The following is a 22,378-nucleotide window of genomic DNA, read 5'->3' as shown; positions in this document are numbered from 1 at the left end:
GAACTCTCCTGAGGTGTGAAGTGAGCATGAAGGAAAAGCAGAGCATCCTGCAGGGCTCACAACAAAAACAAGCATTTGCAATGCTACAGGTCTTGCGTTTTTAAGATTTAGAGCTAGTGGCGTTGTATAAAATAACCTGGTCAAGCAAAACATGACTGTTTAGTGCGAGTTACGCTACTTGCTGATCTACCATGTGCGTGAATTTTAGAATGCATAGGGCCTTCAAGAGTGGATACAGAAAAGCAGCCTTAGTAGCAAAAAGGGAGCAAGTGATCGGAGATTAAAAAAAAGAAAGCAGGAGAGGCTGAGGGTGAGTGGAAGGAGGTGGGGGGGGAAGTTAGGAAAGCAGGGGACGGCATGGTGGATTGTGGGAACAATAGGGAGGAATGAAAGGCAAGGAAGAAACCAAACCAAAAAAAACACATTTGACAGGAGTTGTAGAGGTGTGAATTGGGCTGTGGGGCAGGGAGATCGGCGCATTGGTGGGGGGCAGGAAGACAACTTCAGAGGGTGGAAGGATAATGTGAGAAAGAGGAGGAGCAAGAAATAAGATAAAAGAGGGTACAGGAGAAAGGAGAAAGACCAGAGGAATAGAAGAAACAGGAGAGGTAAGGCAGGAAGAGGTGTATGGGCATTGGCGTGGAGTTATGGCGCATTATGTTAAGGAGCAGTAACACTCTTAATAGTTTACAAACTGGTTGTCACTCACCGTAAACCCATGCGCCTGGACCGTACAATAAAGCACAAAGAGCACTGTGCAGAAACGATTGTCTGCGATGCACCATAAAAGCAACAATCTCTGTACCGGGGTTATGCTCTCCACTTTCTCACAGAACGGAGGAGTTGAGGGCTGGGGGGGGAAGGGGAAGGGGGTTACTAAAGTACAATAGTTTGAGTCAGCCGAGAAAGGCCCTTCCTGTAAAGCAGCTTTAAATGAGCGCTCTGCTTGGATTAGTGACATATTCACAATAGGACCCTATATATCCTGTTTTATTTAGGACTACGGCGGCATCCTTCACTGGAGAGGAGCATGGGTACTGTTACTGGCATCACTCTGGGCTGATGGTACATCCAGTTTAGTAGTCACTTGCCAGAACGGAACAGAGACCAATGACTCGAATGCATTGAAGACTCAGAGCACTTCTCTCTTAGAGGTTGTAGTCCACAGGACCATTCCTCTTACTATCAATATCTCATTAGGACTACAATCCCCAGAGGGGCTTCTAAAGCTACTTTTACAGATGGGACGTGCTGAACGGACGCAGTGAAGCTTAGTGGTGTTAAAATTAACAAGTGGTGGTTATGCTGCTAGCAAACCGCAATATTGGCTGCCCAAATGGTAGCCGTCTCAGTGATATCCACTTCTTGCAAAGCCTCTTCAACACTGTCAGAAAATGAATGGTCAGTTGACACTTCCTAGGACGTCACTCCCTTTAACATTACATTTTATGCACATTAGAGGGGCCTTGCATGTTCCTATCCTGCCCAGGGCCCCACAAATCCTAGACCGGCCCTGTTCATAGAATTGCTTATGACTGTCTCACACTTTGAAACAAAATCTAATTCTGATAAGCTTCTTGGTAGTTGACTCACCTAAGTTTTCCTTACGCGCCACTGGAAAAATAGTGGATCTAATACCAGATGGAACAAATATGTCACCTCTTGTAACAGAATCTCACTTAATAGATCATTCCTCTTTCACTTTCCAAAAACCATGTAATTCACGTGAGAGAGTTCCTTCTCTGGGCCATGTGCTAACCATTAATTTGTAGACACAGAAGTATAGTGTCCTTTACCATGACACTTCATCAATCTTTCTCTGAAATTTTAATCTGATCTAACTCCAATATGTCAGAAACACTTGACATGACGCATTGCTCCAGGCAATTTTCATTTTCACCAAAACAATCACTAGCCTATCTAGAAAGGCAGTCTGCTCCAGCATTTTCTTAACGTGAAATGAATTGAACATCAAAGTTGAATTTATACAGCTGATACAAAATGTGAATTAGCCTGAAAGCTGCAATACCTCTTCAATTGCTTGACAATACTTAAATTGGTGGTCTTTTCTAAGTATAAAACATTTTGCCCAAAGAAATGCTTTGAAGTGTTCAACCACCCACATGCATCTTACTGCCTCTCTTTCAATAGTGGAGTAACGTTTCACTGTAACTGAAAGTAATCTTGATGAACAAGCAATCCTAGGTTCACGGTTTCTACCTAACCTAGACAAAGAAGAGAGAGAGCAGTCCCCAGACCAATACCACTGGCATCAACTGTAGCAATACAAACAATTTCCTACAAGAAAGAAATGAGTGCTGGAGCATTCAGGATCAAAGTTTTGATCTTGCTAAAATCCTTAGTCAATTCATCAGACCAAATTAATTTTGTGTTTTTCTTTAACAATTTGCACACTGCAATAGTAGGTGAAGAAAATCCTCAACACATCTAGAACAGTATTCACAAAGGCCTGAGAAGGACTACAACTGCTCTTTTGAATAGGGACTTCATTATCGCTTAGAGCAACCCTTGTCTAGGTCTTAACTTGTTGCTTGAGATTGAATGTCCTCGACACTAAACATCTTCTTTTAAGAATTAGCATTTCCCTTTTTGTAAATGCAAACCTGTTTCCCGAAGTATAGAAAACCCTTTATTGAGAAATATATTCTTTTCTTTAATGGCAGACGTTAAGATAATATCACCTAGAAATGCTGCAAGCCCTTTTGTATTCGATTCGTAAAAAGGGAATCCATCATCCTTTGGAATACATAAGCGGCCAAAGGTAGACCAAAAGGCATATATAAATAACAAAGTGCCAAAAATGGAGTGAAAATGTTGTGAAGATGTTTGCAATTATCAGTTAATTCGATCTAGTGATTAACTGCCCTAAGGTCAAGGTGGTCAAATAGTAGTCTCTCTCATTTTGGAAAATATAGCCTGCATTTTAGGAAGAAGATGGCAATCTACCAAGATTGGCTTGTTCAGATATCACAAATCCACACAATCTTAAATCTCCTGCTTCCTTTTTTACCAAATCTATGGGAGATACCCCCTGTGATGACTCAACTGGTTGTAAAACTCATTCCTCAGCAATAAATCAGACAGCTCCCTGTGCACAGTCATAGATACATTTCTCATGTTGTGTTTAACAGTTTGATTTCATGTGAAAACCCCTTAGCTCTCCCTAATGTATTAATAAAAATATTTCCAAACGGATGTAAAGTACAATCAGTATAATAATTCACTGATTAAAACCAGGTAATAATATATCTATTATGTGTTTAAGTCACACCTGTATAGCCTGGATGCCTCCAACCGAATACATTTTAGCATTGGTGTGGCACATACATTTTTCCTTGACAGAGGTTCTATTTAATCTGTATATCTGCAATGAAAACCCCGTAATACATCAATGGAATTACCACAATATGAAAACGGGGGTTGTGTGGTGTGTGTGTAAAAAATAATACAGAAATAAAAATAAATAAACTGTATAAGGAGAACCCAAATCTACTAATACTATAGTTTGCACATTATCAATCAAGAAGCCAATAGCGTGGAAGAACACAGGTTTCAGAATCAATGTTCTTAACAAGGATTTTGTTTCAATATGGGGATTGTTCCAGGCATCTTGATCTTTGATACGGAGAATCATGTTGATACTGCTTTCGGTATCATAGTCTTCAACATCTTGCATGACACTAATTTTCTTGAAGTTATTATTGTATACAGATGCAAAATGCCCCACACTTCTGCATTTAAAAAGCTCTTTTCCTAGTGCTGGGAAGTGTTTTTAATTTGAAAGATGTACTTCAGATCAACATCAGATGTTCAATTTGTTTTCTGATTTTTCATTAACTTTTTCTGAAATTAGTTTGTATCTGATGACACAAACGTCCTCATTAGAACGTTTCCCTTCTGATTAATTTACGAAATGCAATCGCCACACTTTTGACAAAGTCAATCGTAAGTTTTGGCGGGTTTCTGTGTCTTAGCAACTGCTTTTGAATGTTCCTGTTGTACCAATGTACAACAATCTGATCTCAAAAATACAAGTCTAAGGTTCCACCAAAATCACACTGAGATACCAAAATGCGAAAAACTGCTACGTATGCATCGATTGGTTAATTTGGCATTTGTTGATCAGAAGAACATTTATGTTGTTCAAAACAATGTGAGCCTCGTCTTTAAATTGTAGTTTAAGTGTATCTATATCCTCCTGACAACCATTATAATCACCAGTCGTTGTGCCAACAAGAAGTTGGCAGGGAGGAACATGTACCAAAACACATTTTGGGACTCTTTTCCAAGCAATTTCAATAATAAAACTTATTTTTTCCACATAAAAATTCTTACTAACCATGGCAATTAAATAGTTATTAAATAATTTTATCCATGAGCTCCACTTCGTAGATGGTTCACCAGGAGTGTCAAGAGAAAAAGGAGATTGATTGCACTAAATATTGAAAGTAACATGTGGTGATGCTAACAGTATTAAAAAGTAAAGTAAGCAAAATATAAATTCACACTTAAAATGCTGAAGGGTTTTGTTTAGTAACAAGACAATGACATTCCAGTACACAAAGAGGTAAGAAGTTTTTATCTGGTGAAAAACAAGGTCTCTCATCTAAAATGCAGCAGAGCAGCCATAGTGTTCAAGTCACGTAGTGCAGTAGTAGTAGAAATAGCAATGAAACAGGCTCCACCCAAGCCAAATAGCAATATAGCCGGAAACAGTCTGTAGGCTTACCAGAGCGGTTCAGTTAACACCAAACAGCTCTTCTAAATCACCACTGACTGACTTGGATGGAAGTCCAGATTCAGAGTTGTTGATAATGCAGGATTAATATTGGCTGTGGTCTCTCAGCGTGTGTCAATGATTATGGAGACTGAACACAGGACAACATCTAAACAGCCTTGATGCACAGGAAGGAGTCGATGAAATGAAAAAGAGAAGCAGATAAGGGCCTAGAACGAAAATCTTGCTGATATGTAGAAAGTCCAAAGGCCAGCACAGCAGTAAATTGAAAGGTAACTTTATTGGGCACGCGGCCAGGCGCCATGCAGTCCAGTCAGCAATACAGTTTCCCAGCTTTCTAAATGGCCACGAAATCAGGAATGCACACTGAAGACAAAACGCATGTGACACTACAGATACGCAAGACACAAAGCGTGACCAGAAGGGGCATAGAACGGACACCGGGTAGATAGTGATAACATAATGAATAAAAACAGAACATGACAGAATACAGCAATTTCCCAAACTGCAAACGTATGGCACTTTTAACTAAAACACAAAGTCCACTAATCGTCCATCCATATTTATGGCCCTCATTCGGATTTAGCTAGTATATCACAACGCTGACACAAAAAGGAGTTTGCGCATGAATTGGGATTACAATTTGTGGAAGACTAAAAACATAGATAAGTTTTATCATGCATATATTTTTCCAAGTAAAATCTGCATGTTTTGTGGGGGTAAAAACTGCATATTCTGAGTTCTACATCTCTGGAGAGGGGAAAATGACAGTATTTATACTCCTTTTGAGTTGCGGAACTAGTAACGATGCAGTAAAAATGCACCCTGGAAAACGTATTGCTGCAGTGTCAGCCGATTGCTTATGCGGTATTGTCGAATAATTTAACTGAGCTCCCAGAGGTATGACTTCGAAAAAGTTTTCAGAGACTATCCAGAAATTGGAGTATCGACTGCTGAAAATGAAAGCAACTTTCAGAATGGAGGTCTTTGCACTCTGTGTTTTCGTCTCCTAAGCTTGCTCCCCACAACCAGTGCTAATGATTCTAGAGGTTGACTTTGCAACGCGAGTAGTAAAGATAAGTATATGTACTGACATTCACCAGGCCCACATTTCTCGACTGCTTAGCCATTCTGACGGGACAGGAACTTCCCCATTGTGTACCACACCCTGCATACGTGGCACAAGATTACAAAATCATTTTGTTGTTCTTACATAAAGCAAAGCATTATATTTAAGTGGACGGACTGGTTTCCAACCACTAAACCACAAACTGGCACGGATTGTTTCTTCGCCTTTTGAAGCTTCCTTGCAGTCTTGGGTTTGATTTGTTAGACTCGAGGCATTGTCCTAGTCACAATAATGATAACATAGCAACAGTAGGAAAAAAAAATAAAAAGGCAAATCTATGAACCTGTTGAACAAGGCAGGTTTACTACGATGCTATCATTTCATCAAATGCTATGACGTTGGCTTAAGAAGAAAAAAAAAAAATAAATAAAAAAAAAAAACCACACACCACCAATAGAACTGTGCAAACAAAAGAAATCTGCCACAAGTAAATGAAAGCGAATTTTAACATTTAAGGCATGCTGACCTGTTTGAATTTGTATTTGAAACATTTCTAAATAACCAATGCCCCTCCATCACTAACAAATATCTGAAACGGCACCCAGGAGACACATTTCTTCTTACAATGTTCATACAGTCCATCATTTGGAAACAGGTAAGAGGGAGATATTTAAAAATAAAAATCCAAACCAAAAAATAAATAAATCATGGGAATATTTTCCCAACTGACTAACACTGAAACATAGGCAATTTTTGCAGGGGACAGCAAGAATAAAGACTTTATTTTTTTGCTTTTTAAAATCGGGAGTCAGCCTTCTGATTCGTGTCTGTTGGCATATGGGTATTCGCCATTCTTACTTATGCCTACTACCTCTCCTGGTGTATAGGCCATCAAGCTGAACACTCTGGCCATCTCTGTCCAGGGCTTTTCTTTCAGTCAGACTCCAGGTTTAACCCATCTCTTTGCAGTCAGCCTCAAGGCCTCGACGCCAGTAGTTTCTTGGCTTTCCTCTTTTTCTTTCCCTGTGAGAGTGCCATGTGAAGGCTTGCCTGGTGGTGTTTGATGCTAGCTAGCAGAGGGTGGGACCTAGCCAGCACCAGCCTCTTTTCATGTTTCCTTCACGAGCAAGCAGTTGCAAAGCCTGCTGCCAAAGGTTGTGGTTGCCGATGGTGTCTGGCATGCAGATTTGGAGTATTTTCCTCAGACAGGTGTTGATAAAGGTCTGGAAGTTGTTAGGTGTGGTCACCGTTTTCCTCCAAGTTTCTGCTCGATACAGAAGTACAGATTTTACATTGGTGTTAAAAAGCCTGATCTTGGTTTGCATTGTTAGGTCCTTGGGGCGCCAGATCTTTAGCTGAATGAAGGCAGCCCTTGCTTTGCTGCTTCTTGCCTTGCCATGGTCTGTGCCGCCCTGGTCTATGATAGTGGCCAGGTAGTGAAGACCTCCCCCTCTTCCAGTGCATCGCCTGAAAGAGTGAATGCAGTTGTGCTAGCCGTTATCAGCCTTCAGAATCTTGGTTTTTCCCCCCTGTGAATGTTGCGCCAAGTAGTGCTGATGTGACTGTCACTTTGTCCGTCTTCTCTTGCATTTGCAGATGGGTTGGAGAGAGTAGGGCCAGGTCGTCTGCAAAGTCTAGGTTGCCTTGCTGCATCCAAGGGGTCCACAGGATCCCATTTTCCTCCTTGCTGTCAATGTGTTCATGATCCAGTCTATGGCCAGCAGGAAGAGAAAAAGGTGAGAGCAAACAACCCTGGCGGACTCTGGTCCTCACTTCGAAGGCTTCTGTGGGTTGTCCTCCTTGGACTATCCTGCAGGTCAACAACTCGTAAAAGTCCCTGACGATTCGGAAGAGCTTATTTGGCACACCGTAGTGGCGGAGGAGTTTCCAAAGGGTCCCTATGTCCATGCTGTTGAATGCCTTCTCATAGTTGATGTAGTTGACAGAGAGAGGAGAGTTCTATTCCATCGACTGCTAAATGATGATGCACAGCGTTACAATCTGGTCTGTGCAGGATCTATCTTTGGGAAAGCCAGCTTGCTGGACTCACAACGGAGCGTCAACTTGTTCCTTCATTTTGCTCAGAACGACTCTGTTGAATACTTTGCCTGGGGTTGATAGTTATCCCGCTGTAGTATGTGCAGTTACTCAGGTCATCTTTCTTGGGCATCCAGATCAGCTATCCCTCCTTCCAGTCTGATGGCACCCTTTCCTCTTCCCAGATCCTTCCAAACATGGGATAGAGCATGTCTGCTGATGTTTCCATGTCTGCCTCCGATGCCTCTGCAGGAATTATGTCAGGTCATGCTGCCATCACATTTCACAGATGTTTGATGGCTTGCCTCATTTCTTCCTTGGTTGGTCCACTGCAGTCGACTGTCAAGTCCTTATCAATTGGCTGTATGTCTGGTGGAGACTGCAGCATTGGCTGGTTCCGCAGGTCTTCAAAGTGCTCCAACCATCTTCGTTGTTGGCCTTCGTTACCCATGATTGCTTTACCAGCTTTGTCGTTTCCAGGTCTATCTGGCTTGCTGTATCTGCCGTAGAGTTTCCTTGTTATGTCGTAAAGTTCTTTCAAGTTTCCATGGCATGTTGCTTTCTCCGCTTCTGTTGCAAGACCATCGATGAATCTTCGCATGTCTGCTCTTAAGCTTCTCTTTGCTTCCTTGTTGGTTTGGGCATATTCGCCTCGATGGTTCACTTTTTCTGCTTTTGTTTGGCTGGTGTTGACTGCAGCTTTATTTTCCATTCTAGCTTGCATTTTGCACAGAGTCTTGATGGATCTTTATGCTAGTGTTTCTAGGAACCAGTACCCCCTGGCAGGTTCAAGTCACTATTTCTTTGATCTTCACCTATTGGATTTCTACGGGTCTCTGCCATCCTCTACTTCTTGCAGGACTTGAAACTTGTTACTGAGTGTAGTGTTAGGTCACTGGTATTGGTTTTTCAGCTTTCTCCATGGTTTCTTCAGCTTTAACCTGGCCATGACAAGGTGATGGGTCTGATGCTACGTCTGCTCCTCTCATCACTCTCACATCCTGCAGGGACCTCCGGACCTTCTTGGCAATGCAATCATGGTCGATCCGATTCTCGGTTAAATGGTCTAGTGACACCATGTGCCTTGTTTATTCTTTTGTGTGGGAATGTACTACCGCCTATCATCAGACTGTTCAGTGCACAGAGGTCTGACAGCCACTCACCATTCTCGTTCATGTCTCCAAGGCCATAGTGGGCCATAACTTCCTCGTACCCAGTGTTGTTTCTTCCAATATTGGCATTGAGGTCCCCATCAGTATGGTGATGTCTTTCTAAAGGTATTTCTCTAGGATGAACTGGAGCCTGTTGTAAGACTGTTCTTTTTCCTCTTCTTTACTTTTATTTGTAGGTACCTAGCACTGGATAACATTCATGTTGATTCTCTTTTTCTTTGTGTGGAAGGTCGCTGTGATATTTCTGGAACGGTGGACTTCCCATCCAATCAGAGCTCTGTAGGCTGCGGGCATCAGCATCCCTGCTACACTCTCCCAGTAAGTGGGACGTACTCTTCCTGGTGTCCAGAATACAGCAGCATTCCTCCTAGAGTCTTTTCTTTCTGGACTGTGTCCATCTGATCTCGCTGATGCCAAGCAGGGCAAGGTTGTATTTTTTCACCTTCGCTGCCTCTTGGGCTGTCTTGTACATGGGCCTCATGTTCCATGCCACGATGGTGATGGTCTTGGGTGTAAGCAAGTGAATTGGCTTTAATGCTTCTTAGAGGTATCTGGTTTCACCACAAGGCATCATAGATCTCCCTGAAGGAGATTCCTCTGTCCCCAAGGCCAGGTCGACGTTTCTGTAGGTAGGATTTTTTTTAATAGTAGGGTTGTAGGAAGCTGGCTCTCTATGTAGTGTACTAAAATCAGCTACACTGTGCAGAGAGTCCAGTGGATCCCAGATTGGTATACAGAGGCAAAAGTAGATAATACCAACACTATATTTGTGGGTGTGTGGGCGATCAGTTAGGCTTATCAGAGGGTAGTGCTAAGCATTTGTTGTACTCACAAAGGCAATAAATGAGACACACTCAAGAATAAATCAGAGGCCAATTTGCAAAAATAACATTGATTTTTATATAATTTCGGACCAAGAACTGCATTCTAAAAGGTAAGTACTTTATAAGATATTAATTTGCAAAGTTCGCAAAATAACACACTTGTGCACAATTATACACTATAGACGTCTATTAGAGAAACTAGGAAAATGCATATAAAATTGTACAGTTGGATCTCGAGGTTCACCTTCTGGATTTAGGTAAGTAGCAAGGCCATGTTCAGTGTTCCACTAGCGGTTTGTCGGAAGCATCCCAGATTCAGCCGGAAGCAGGATGCAGAGGTAGATGGTAGCAGGCGTTACGGAGAAGGGGGGCACCAGAGAACACACTACACAGGGGGACCTAAAGGTAAGTCAGAGAGGTCCCACTTGAGGGAGCAGGTCGCAAGGGCCTCAGGACCACAGCTGATTCATCAGTACCCAGGCTAGGCCGGCTGGGTGCAGAGCAATTAGGTCAGCCGGGCAGTGTGCGTCAAGATGTCTTCACGTCAGAGGCAGGCAGGTTGCAGGGACCATTCCAGGACAGTTGTGCCACTCGCGTAGTGAGTTTCAGGGGTCTCGACGTCCCTCGATGGGTGCTTGCTTCCTGGGCAGCTGGAGTCTGGATTGGACTCTTCATCTCAGTGTAGGTTGCAGGGGGTCCGTTACCCCCAGAATTGGTGTGGCATGGTGTCTGGGGTCTTCAAACTTGTTGGGGAAACGGATTTGACCCTCCAGAGCCGATGTACCTCTTTTTGCTTGGATGCTGCTCCTTTGAAGCTTCCCACCTTGGAATTCCATTCCTGTGAAGTGCCTCCGCCCAGAGCAGGCATTGTTCCTGGCCTTTGAGCACTGGTTCTCACCCCATGAGGTCAGAAACATGTCTGGTGGTGGCAGACTGGCTTACACTAGTCAGAGACCACACAATTGCTTGGTAGGTTTTCAGGGGGTCTTATGTCCACACATGGGATAAAGTGCATCCTGTATGTAAGGCCTGCAGTAGGGGTGACTTACCTAGACCTCATGCAATGTCTGTGGGCATGGCACACAGGAATGTGTGCCATGTCAACTCTTCAGTTTTCTCTGCACCAAGACACGCAGCCTGCAATGGCAGTTTGCAGTTTACACCTAGGGTGGCACAACCAAGTGGACCCTCTTCAGTCCCAATGCCCTAAGCACCAGTGGTACCATTTACTAGGGACTTTTAGTGGTTGCTGAAGTTGTGCAAATTGGGATACAGTTTTATGAGAGAACACTGGTCCTGGGATCCTGGTTAGCAGGGACCTAGTACACCCAGGTCAAATTTGCGTCAAAACTCAGGCAAAAAGTGGGGGAAGTACTGCAACCCAGTTTCTCACAGAGGGACCTAGCCCCACGCATAATTCCTCAGGCTTTCGCAGCTGGGCTTGCAACTGGCCATTGCAGAGTTGGTATTTGCCATTAATTGCAACCAAATACATATATGTGCACCCCAATAAAAACATGGGAGAACAAGCCACATCTATGATACTTGCTTCTTGAAGATCTATGACCATTTTCAAAATTCATAAGTGACAAAAAATGTGCAAAATATACCAACTCACTCCTCCACTACACAAGTTTCCATCCCCGCCCTTTAAGGGAAAACTTACCATTTGGGCAATTTCTGCATATACGCAGAAACTGCACTCAAGAACCCGACTACAAAAATCAGTCGGTAGACCTGTCTAAGAAACTGGAGGAACGAGGCTACCCCCGGGCCATCATTAACAAAACCAAGAAAAGAGCCAGGAACCAAAATAGGGAGGCCCTCCTGGAAACTGTACCCAAGGACAAGAGTGACCAACCCATCACGTGTGTCACCACATTCAACACAGCCTCCAATGAGGCGGCGAAGCTCATACTCAGAAACTGGAAAATCCTAAACTCTGGACAACGACAATGGGAAACCCCTAGGTTTGCCTACAAGAGGTGCAACAACCTGAAAGACCAACTCGTGAGCACCCGCCCCAGACCCCTGACCAATAGAGAACCCAACACTATCCTGAATGCGTGGGGCCTGCCTAAAATCTCTGGACATTATCCATGCAATGACTGTAGCGTGTGCCATCTTACCAGCCATACGAAAACATTGATACTAGAACCAGACAAAGTGTGGACTCAACGCAGCCACACAAACTGTAATTCACGTAACGTGATCTACCTACTTACCTGCAGCTGCGGCCTCCGATACATCGGTATGACCGCCCGCAAAATAAGAACTAGAGTCACAGAACACAGGAGCACAATCAGGTGCAAGAAGAACATTAGTAAACTGACCAGTCATTTCATCACCCAGGGACACACCCCCAATGACCTGACCTGGACCATCATCGAACAACTACCAGAACTGGCAGTGGATAATGAGAAGAAATTACTCAGCAAGGAACAACGTTGGATATATCGCCTATCCACCCAAACCAATGGCCTCAACGACGCCATACCGTGGAATTCAGTCACACCCTAGACTAGTCACAATTACCTCGCCTGTGTACAGTGGTTAGTCCCCCGTGCCATAGTCCCTCTGTACATAGACATAGATCATGCTCCCCCTTGTGTGTACCACTAGGCTGCCATAATCATGGGCACATGCTTCAACCCCCCTAATACTGCCATGTCAACTTTAGCGCGCAGCGCCTAGCAGCGCATGCGCATTAAGCAGTGATTAACGGGCCGAACCACTCTGGGAGGCGGCGCGTCCCACAGGCATGTTCCCCAATATTAGCGCATACATAGCCAACGCTGATCCCTTCGCGCCTGCGCAGATAAGACCACGCCACACCTAACACGGGTGTTGCCCCTTTCCCCGTACCAACGGCGGCATATTTTAGTTGCTACATGCACCTTAATGCAATCGCGCTATCATACTGAGCATATGCAAAAGACTAGAGTACAAATCACCTGCATTATAATCACGCATTCAAACTGAGCAAGTGCGAGAAACTAGTGCGCAAATCATGAGCATGAGCAACAACATAGCAATCGCGCTGATATACTGAGCATGCACGAGAGACTAGTGTGCAAACCACAAGCATGAACAGCAACAACACAAAGGGGTAGTCTTTCCACCCTTACTATTCTCACAGGTGCTCATCATTACCTTGTTAACCATAGTATAAAAAGCCCAAACGCCGACCGGCTCATTCTACCGGAGGACGACGGCAGGACAACAGGTACAAGGCAGGCACTGACCAGAAAGACTGAGTATGACACCTGACAAGCCTCCAAACAACAAACTGGGTAAGCGCTACTTTCCTCACAGGTCCCTAACCCCTACAGCCTATCTCTTTTTCTCCCATAGGGTCATCCCCTTACCGCTTCCCTCCAGGAAGCCTTGGCTAATAACCCAAAGTGTAAGAACAATTTTCTTGCGCCCTGCCACACTAAGTCAACTCCTTTCAGTGTGATTTCCGTGTTTTAGCCACACCACGCTCCTAATTAGTCGCGTATTTTCACTCTGATGGCGCCACCAGTACCATCACACCTAGCCGACTATAGTCCTCTCACCTTGCACTATAGATCCGGCCACCTAAGCATTGTTGACCATATGTCTAAATTGACTACTGACTCTCTCTGTAAATGTTTTGTCCTTGTTCTTAATGTTTGTTTGTACAGGTATGCATGAGAAGGGAATCCCCCTCTCACATATAGAAAAACGCCTTAGTGAGTGTATCACATAGTCTGTACCACAACACTAAGTCTGTTTTATTTCACCACACCTTTTTTAAAAAAAACGGTCCCGAGGAAAGCCAGAATACTCTAAGGCACTGGCTAAAACATGTCGACCATCTGAAGGACGCAGGGGGCAGTAACTCGCCACCCTCACACGTCCTGTAGCCTTACTTTTAACCGCTGGTGACGGCCCAGTTATTAAAATGTAATTTACCCTCGGGTACTGGGACCACCACCAAGCCGTTTTAAATCACAACTCACCCAACCTCACTGCACTCTCAGCAATATACCAGCTCCGCTGTAATCAGGCGTCGTAGCACACCCGGGACATACTAGGTGTCACTGGGTGGGCCCGATGATGAAGCATGCCACCAACTAGGTTGGTGGGTGAGGGCTTCATGAATACACCAACAAGGTGCCCGTGACAGAACTAATTTGAGTACTGTAACACTTTGGTCAACTTAAGCTAGTCCTCTTTGTTTAATCACATATAAACCCTTGGGGACTCGGACTAGCTAACTAGTCCTCTCTCTCCCTCTTGTTACACGCAAATATACCAAGTCCACTTTAAAATGTGCACACACAAACTTCAATACAATCCATGATAGATAGAACTTACAGAAACCTGTATGATGTAAAACATGCAAAAATATTTCACAAACAAATCCCAGGGTAAAACAAATCTAACATACTCATAAATATGTCACAATATAAACAAACATATTTAACTCTTCAAAAGCCATGTGACAGACGACACTTGTTCCATCCAGGCATGCAAACCACGGTAAAAAAAACCTGCATGAGAACACCCTTTGAATGAGTCAGCATCAAGCTGCCGCAAAGGTTTACAGAAAATAAAAGATGACCAGTTATAAAACAACCAATGAATAACTTATGGCTCAAATCACAAGGACTATTGTGCACTTAGACTGAGGTTTGGTGCGCAAAAGTAGCACCTTACAAAATCAAAATTCCTTTGTGCAACTTTATGTTTGTTCGACCGTGGAACTACCATAGATATGGCAGAATTGCTGCTTTTGGACGTGTTTACTTAGCTGTGATATTTCGGCTTAACAGGGTGGAAGATAATTCAACACTGGGTTAATATATATAAACTCTTAAATATGTACGAATTCACATAACTCTTACAGGTAGTTTCACACCCTAGAAATGTTGACTGCATCAGCAACATTAAAGCCTTTAGTTTATGACATATGAGTTTGGCCTAAACTGTTTTTGCTGTATTGCTCACTTATGTATTTTTTTTTTACCTCCCACTGCTTTAACAGAATGGAAACAAAAATCTAGGGTCTCCAACCGGTTGCTTGTGAGCTACTGTAGCTCTCCAGCTACCTCCGAGTAGCTCACCTGTGTGCAGCCCAGCTTATTAAATTAGAAAGGTTTTGCTTTATTGAATTATTATACATATTAAAACATTGATATTATACAACACTAATATTAGTAGCTCTGAATGTGTTTCATTGAACACAAGTAGCTCTCAGTAGAGAAAAGGTTAAAGAACCTGCGATAATGTATGTACATGCTTACATAATTTGAATATTACATTTAATTGAAAGCAGATGCTTACCTTTTCTGTAAACGAGCCTGCTAGCAACGACAATGGTTGTGTTGGCATTCCTCTTTTGTGGATCTGGAGTGAATTCTGTCGGATCTACTGCATTGGGAATCACCGAAACAATCTCTGGGTTCAGTGCTGCCCTTAGCACCGTGTTCTCTTTGCTGGTATAGGATACACAGATTATGTGACTTGTATCGCAGAGGGACACGGTGAGAAGTTTGTTGGTGAGCACAGAACTGACATCGGCAAATCCAAAGAGTGAATGATCTGTGAACACCGTCCGGAGCCCCAAGGTCTTGGCATGGAAGAGGGCATCGTGGGCCATGGCTGAAAAGGAGCTGTGCGAATGGACTATTTCAACTCTCTCCCGCACAAAAATGTACCTGAGCAGAGGCAGACTGTGGAACAGTGTTGTTGCTGTGGACTGATTATACATAACCTTCAACGGCAAATAATACACTTTGAGGCCATTGGTGATGTAACGGATTCCTTTTCTGTCCCCGTATGCGTGAGTCACAATAATAACTTTGTGTCCCCTCTCGATGAGGCATTGTGACAGCTGATAGATATGACTTTCCACACCTCCCATGTTCGGATAAAAAAAATCTGAGACCATGCATATGCTATGCGCATTAGCACCTGGACAACGTCCACAGTCAACACCATTCGAGTGGGTACTAAGAGGTGCCCTTGGTTGATCGCACATCCGGTAAGACATAGTGAAGCCAGATTTCCTGAATAGTGCTGTTCTGTTTGCAATAGGATTCCAGGATTTGTGCTACATGAAGGAGGGTGAAAAGAAAGAGGGAAGTGTAAGAGGAAATACAGGATTTCATGAAACTCACATTTTCTGATACTGCTTATAAAAGTTGAATAAGAAACCGTAAGGCATATGGCATTGTATTCTACTTAGCTACTGGACATGCCTAAATGGTCTGCAAGCTCAAACTCGAGGCAGTGGTTAGAATGTGTCACTCACAATGGAAGTAACAGTATGACAGCACGACGGTAACTCAACTGTGAACGTTTAAGCATCACCTTGAAAAACCAGTTACAAAAGAAGCCTGGTTGGAAAAAAAAAACAACAAGGTTAAATTGTATTAATTGTATTGTAATTCCATTCATATAGCACTTATTACCCCCTCACAAGGCGTTGAAGCGTTTTTTTCGGCGAGTAGCACACTACGCTGGAACCCATAAGGGATTAGTGGTGAATTAGTATAGTGAAAATATGAAAGTAATTTGAGTGGTGGATATATTAGTCAGTTATTTGGACTGAAAATGATAGTGGAGGGATAGAAGAGGGAAAAAGGTTTGCATTTATATAGCACTTGCTTCCCCTGATGTGGGGTTGAAGGTTTTTTTTGTTTTTTTCTTTCCGGTGAGTAGCACGCTACTAAATCAGAAGGAGTACAATCTAAAACCGGGAAAACAAGTGAAGCCAGGGTTCAAAACAGAAAGGAATTACATAAGTGGTAACACGAAAAAGAAAGACCCAGAAAATAAATAAACAGTAAGATAGTGTTAAGAGACTGTGGCGTGAGAGGAACAGGGTGTGGTAGTCAAAGTAAGGCTAGGGATGAGAGCTGAAAGATGAGCGACAGACTAAGAAAAGAGTGGTTGGGTGGGAGAGGAACTAGGATATAACAAAGTACAATGAATAACTGAAATCAATTCCAACATTTCCATCTATCACTTTTTTGCTGTATAGGTGAGTCTATCTAAGTGGGATGAGTAAGCCCAGTCACAGGTCACTAGCTCAATGTGCCATATGACTCGCGATGCACCTCACAGATGAGGGGTAACAAAGCTCAAACAAGACTATGCTGCATTTCAAAGGAGACGTGGGGAGCAGTCGGATTGGGCTACCCATTTGCAGGCAGGACCAAGTCTAAAACGATGGAGTGGAATGCGTATTGAGTAATAATTAGTTGATGATATCAAAATCAGAGAAACAAAAGAGGTAATCAGAACAAAGGCTTTAAACAGCAAGTTAGTGGCTAACAAATTAACGAAAAATAGAAGCGACAGGATACAAGAACAGGGTGCTAGTCGCATGTTGCTGAGTACGTTTATTTTTGCACATATTTTGAGTAGATTATACATTGCAGAAATGTGTTTTTCTTAAATTACCCTCACTATGCCAGAACTAGGCTTCGTCTTCATCAAGGATTTCCTAAAAGAGATCCTGTGCTTCGGTGTTCAAAATAACAATTGAATAGGTTATCTGCTCTATGTAACAAAATCACATATGCAGTGAAACTCAAATTTCCTTTGGGCTGCTACATTGAAGGACCATGTCGACTCCTACTGTTACGTGAGAAAATGTCATTCTTTGAACAGTTTGCCGTTGTATTTTCATGTAACAAACTTTGTACTGTCGCATCCGCAGCCCCGATGTCAAAAGTGAATTCAATATTTTGTTTATTTAGAGAGAACGGTGTTAAGTAATGTTGATTAATCTGTAAATTGATTGTTTGGTGCGAGTAGGTGTTGCTTAGTTTATGCTGATCATATGGTCTTTGCTATTAATTTTATTATAACAGCTGCTATTTTGGAGGTGAGCTGTGCTGCTGCTTGCCCCGATTCTCAGAGCTAAACCTCTGCTGGTTTGTCTCGAATTCTAGACTTAAATTTATTTTATGATTTTTCCACCATTCCAATGCATTTTTTTTTTTTTAGATACTAATGGTCCAGGTGTGAATGAGTTTCAATTTAGAATAGTTTGTTCATTTTCTTATGAACGGGGAAAAGATGCACTGATCAGGGTAAGGAGCCGCTGGTTCCTTTATCTATTTAGATCGGTTTCCTTACCTCCATATCCAGGTTAAGCAGACAAGAGTTGAAATGAATTACTTATTCTTCATTTGCAGGAGCAGAGTTGCATTATATGGTACCGTGCTCCTTCCTATTTTGAGGCGAGCCATGCCACTGCTTGCCCCGATTCTCAGAGACTAAACCCCTGCCGGCTTGTCTCACATTCTTGGCTTAGAATTATTTTAAGATTTTTCTCTGAGGCTGATCTTATGTCAGACCTGCTGCTGCATTTGATGGCTCATTCCCCATTACGATCCAATTACATGGAGATTAATCTTTTCCCCCTTCTGTAATGCCTTATTAAATATTACACTGTAATGAGTTTTCTAATTTGCTGAAGTCCATATTCTGGTGTTCTTATTCCTCCTCAATGTTTCATTTCTTTGGGGTATTTGGAGTGGGCCGCGTTGCCCCATGTTCTATTCGGGATCAACACTGACCCCAAACCTGCATCAACTCTTTATCTAGTATCTTATCTAGATAATAAAAATAGTGTTCTTCATTGCTGCAGGAGGAATACTGTGGGAGGCAAGAGGAGATGTTTGCGAGTTTAAATCAAGGCAGAATCAACTATATGAAAAGTACACCTTATTTACTAAAATACTGAATGAAATGGATATTAAAAGTAGTAAGGACGAACTTTTTTTTTTCTTTTTTTTTTTTTTTAAACAGGGAGTTTTCTATAGCGCGAAATACACCAGACGATATCAGGTATCAGAGCGCTTTATATGAGCACAGTTTCGTTACAGATGGACACATTCATTTTTGTTACGCACAGGGGTATAAATTGATTTGCACAGGATGTTAAGTGTAGTTGCCGAGACTCAAACCTATTTCCCCAGCTTCGAGGTCGACCGCTCTGGCCATAAGGCTACATCTTCTCCCATTTGATGTAATATATATGTATAGCTACCCCACACAAGCTAATTTAAAGACGCGTTTTGCTTTATTAGTCTTCTCTCAGATCAGGCAATGACTGAGCCCACTGAAATACTGTGGCGCTGCTGTTATCTGAATAAGCAAAAAAGGGTTCAGTCGGGTGGAAGGTAGGTTACTTAGTGGCGCACTGAATGCCCTAACTATAATTTTTAGCAACCTTATCTCAATCGCCTGGACAAGAAAACAATTAATGAATGAAGAATTGAAAACAAAACTCAGGGTAATTTCTACTGTTTTTGTTTATCAGAATTCATTCATTAATAGGTATTCACAAATGCAGTAGTAGAAGGCTGTCAACATACAGTGAATAGGTACATAAAAAAGTGATCATGTGACATAAGTGCTCAGTGCTCAAGAAGTGTACAATATATACAAGGTGGTTGAGGTTTTATATACATGTGAAGGGTAGGCCAGACACTCATGTAGCACCAATGACTTAACACTAATGTTATTATTTTGCTATGTGTAGAGCCTTGGTCTGTCTGGGCCTTGCGTAATCGTCGACGTTTCAACCCGTTGTGTGCCCCTTTCGGAAGTCACGTAGGGTCTTCATCAGGACAGAGCAGGGGATTGGGGGGGGGGCAGTGACAGCCCTGGAAAAGGCCGGACAGAGTCCTGGCTCTTGGCGAGGACCACTGGTGGTAGAATTGCAGTAGTCCCAAGTTGACTGACTTCGCGCAGCGGCAGGACAAGACGGATGCTTGTCTGCCTTCACTTCCTCTCCGACTGAATCGACTTGAATCTACTTGACCTAGAGAAATCACCGCTTGGGACTACTGTGATTCTACCACCAGTGGACCTCGCCAACAGCCAGGACTCTGTCCGGCCTGTTCCAGGGCTGTCACTGCTCCCCCCAATCCCCTGCTCTGTCCTGATGGAAGACCCTACGTGACTTCCGAAAAGGGGCACACAACGGGTTGAAACATCGACGATTACGCAAGGCCCAGACAGACCAAGGCTCTACACATAGAAAAATAATAACATTAGTGTTAAGACTCATTGGTGCTACATGAGTGTCTGGCCTAACCTTCACATGTATATAAAACCTCAACCACCTTGTATATATTGTACACTTCTTGAGCACTGAGCACTTATGTCACATGATCACTTTTTTATATACATATTCACTATGTTGACAGCCTTCTACTGCATTTGTGAATACCTATGAATGAATTAATTCTGATAAACAAAAACAGTAGAAAGTACCCTGAGTTTTGTTTTCAAATCTTTATCAATTAATAGTTTTCTTGTCCAGGCGATTGAGATAAGGTTGCTAAAAATTATAGTTAGGGCATTCAGTGCGCCACTAAGTAACCTACCTTCCACCCGACAGAACCCTTTTTTGCTTATTTACGTATACCCAGGTTCCGAGGGACACAGGGTCACCCCATTATTGTTTAACTGCTGCTGTTATCTGGTCTGATCACACCCATACAGCAGTGCAGATAGCAGCAGGGACTGAGTCCTGGAAAGACCGTTATTCTTTTGGAGACAGAATTTAAGACAATGTTGGGGAGCGCATTCTGTAAGAACCTTAAACAAAGTGCTAGGGAAGCAACAGTTTGATACTTAAATAAAAACATTTAGACAAATTTTTTTTTTTTAAATTAAAAAAACACCACACAAGAAGTAGATAGAGTTGGCCACTCTACTGTACTGTCTGCCCATTCATTGAGACCACAGCAGATAACGGTGTGCTTTCCAAAAACATTAAATAAACGACCCAAACATGCAGGACCCATGCGTCCTGCAATTCAAAAGGTCACCAAAACAAACGCACGCTGAAATAAGAAGGTGCAATGTTTTTTTTTACAATTTTCTTATCCCGTGCGCAGACTTCAGAGCGCTGTCCACCAATCTCTGTGAAATACGTATACAAAACAGCTCTCTTCTGGTGTTTCACTGCCAAACCCAAACAAAAAATGCAGCCAGGCCCAAACATAATTTTGATGAATTGCCGAGTGGGGTGTGTGGTATGTTGATGTTCACATCTGCATTACTATGGTTACGGTTGCTAGATGCAAGCATGGTTCTAGAGTGTGGTGGATGGATGCAGTTGGAGAAGGAACCTGTGAAGGAAGGATGTACCTGCTTACTCTAATAAACTCCTTATCTACATGAACCTGTTTTGGAGCATTATTACAGGGTGTCACGAGTCAGCGAAGCAGTGCAGACAGTGCGCTAATCCACTGACGGTACTGTCTAGACTCTACTTTTTTTGTTAGACGTAGTGAAGCTCCCAACTTTGCAACAGTTGGTAATGAGTCCCTTGAAACTATAATGCTGCTTTCCCTTTACCCATGATTGAAAATAATTGAGGCAGACACGTTGGTCTGAGAATGAAAATGGCTTGTGAATTAAAGGCAGAAAATTCAGTTGAGAATAAATGCACTTAGAGGGGTCTCACGCTTGAAAATGCACGATTGATAGAGGTGAGACGCATATTGCTCCCTTGCTGTCATGGGCCAGGTTGAAGGCAAAAGTCACTGAACACCTCCTTCAATTAAGCAGTGGCAAAAAGACAAGCACGGTCAGGTGACTGCAAGGCATCGCGTGTGTCTGTGTCCTTTACTGCCTTCCTGGCTCTGGGCCACAGCTCCACATTACCCAACTTGTCAGAGGGGTATTTGTGTGGCCCATACTCTAGGTTACAAAATACAAACTACATCTCTGTTGTAACTTCAACACAATTAAATACAGCTTGGTAGTGCCAGACGGCTGAGAAGGTAAAAACGTACGTGATGCATAGCACCATGATCAAACCAGCCATCAGAATATTGTATGTTCGAATTTAGAGCGCATACTTACATTATTCAAAGCGGAACTGCAAGTCCCACATTGCAACGTGTGCTGGGCAAGTGCCAACGCTTGCCTAAAGTAGTAATCGCCCGTGTCGTAGAGGCTTGAGTGAAACCAAAAAAGGACACGGACTTCCTCCAAGAGGGTAACGCGCAGCCCCCAGCATCCATCCTTCCCTATCAGCTGGTTTGCAGAGCTCCGCAGCTTCACCTATGCTCATACCGGAAACAACATAGCCCCAAAGCAGCAGCTCTCTCCATGTTTGTTAAAAAAGAATCACTTCCTCCCGGATATGAACTAGAAATTAAGAGGAGGCGCGTCCGTAGTCATGGAAATCATGGCAACACTGGCTCAAAAACAAACGAAGGACTAGAAATCAAATACGCTTTTAAGGTCGATCCGGCACTGTACTTTGTAGGCTCTGGTGTATTGTCGCATGGTTTTCTGCTTTCCCCCCAATCTTACTTGCAGGTAGCGCACTCTTTTAGTTAATTTTGTTTTGGGACAGGAACACTAGGGCTCGTGTCTTGCTGTTGGTTGCGGTGACCGCTGTCCCGGTTTGCACGCTGGGGTTGACGCACTGCGAAATTCTGTATCGGCACTCCACTTGTCGGCTCATGTGTGAACTCTACACTGCTGGGCTTCCCTTGTTAAAATG

The 22,378-nt window shown here is 43.0% G+C and overlaps 1 protein-coding gene across 2 annotated transcripts in view; it reads right to left on the bottom strand.

The window, feature by feature from the left end:
• PIGA (phosphatidylinositol glycan anchor biosynthesis class A) overlaps window positions 1-22,025 on the bottom strand; it is a 112,939-nt gene extending 90,914 nt beyond the window's left edge. Inside the window, exons 1-2 of one of the 2 annotated variants that reach the window (XM_085622319.1) lie at window positions 21,730-22,025; window positions 15,175-15,943 (exon numbers count right to left, since the gene is read on the bottom strand). In XM_085622319.1, coding sequence (XP_085478445.1) covers window positions 15,175-15,883 — 709 coding nt within the window. In that variant the 5' untranslated portion in view covers window positions 15,884-15,943; window positions 21,730-22,025. The remainder of the gene's footprint in view (window positions 1-15,174; window positions 15,944-21,729) is intronic. The other variant, XM_085622320.1, reaches the window with a different exon arrangement.
• Window positions 22,026-22,378: the final 353 nt, after the last annotated feature.

Source organism: Triturus cristatus, chromosome 8 (genome assembly GCF_964204655.1).
Source record: "Triturus cristatus chromosome 8, aTriCri1.1, whole genome shotgun sequence".
In the NCBI taxonomy this organism is placed as follows: domain Eukaryota; kingdom Metazoa; phylum Chordata; class Amphibia; order Caudata; family Salamandridae; genus Triturus; species Triturus cristatus.
This window is presented reverse-complemented; position numbering and strand designations above follow the sequence as displayed.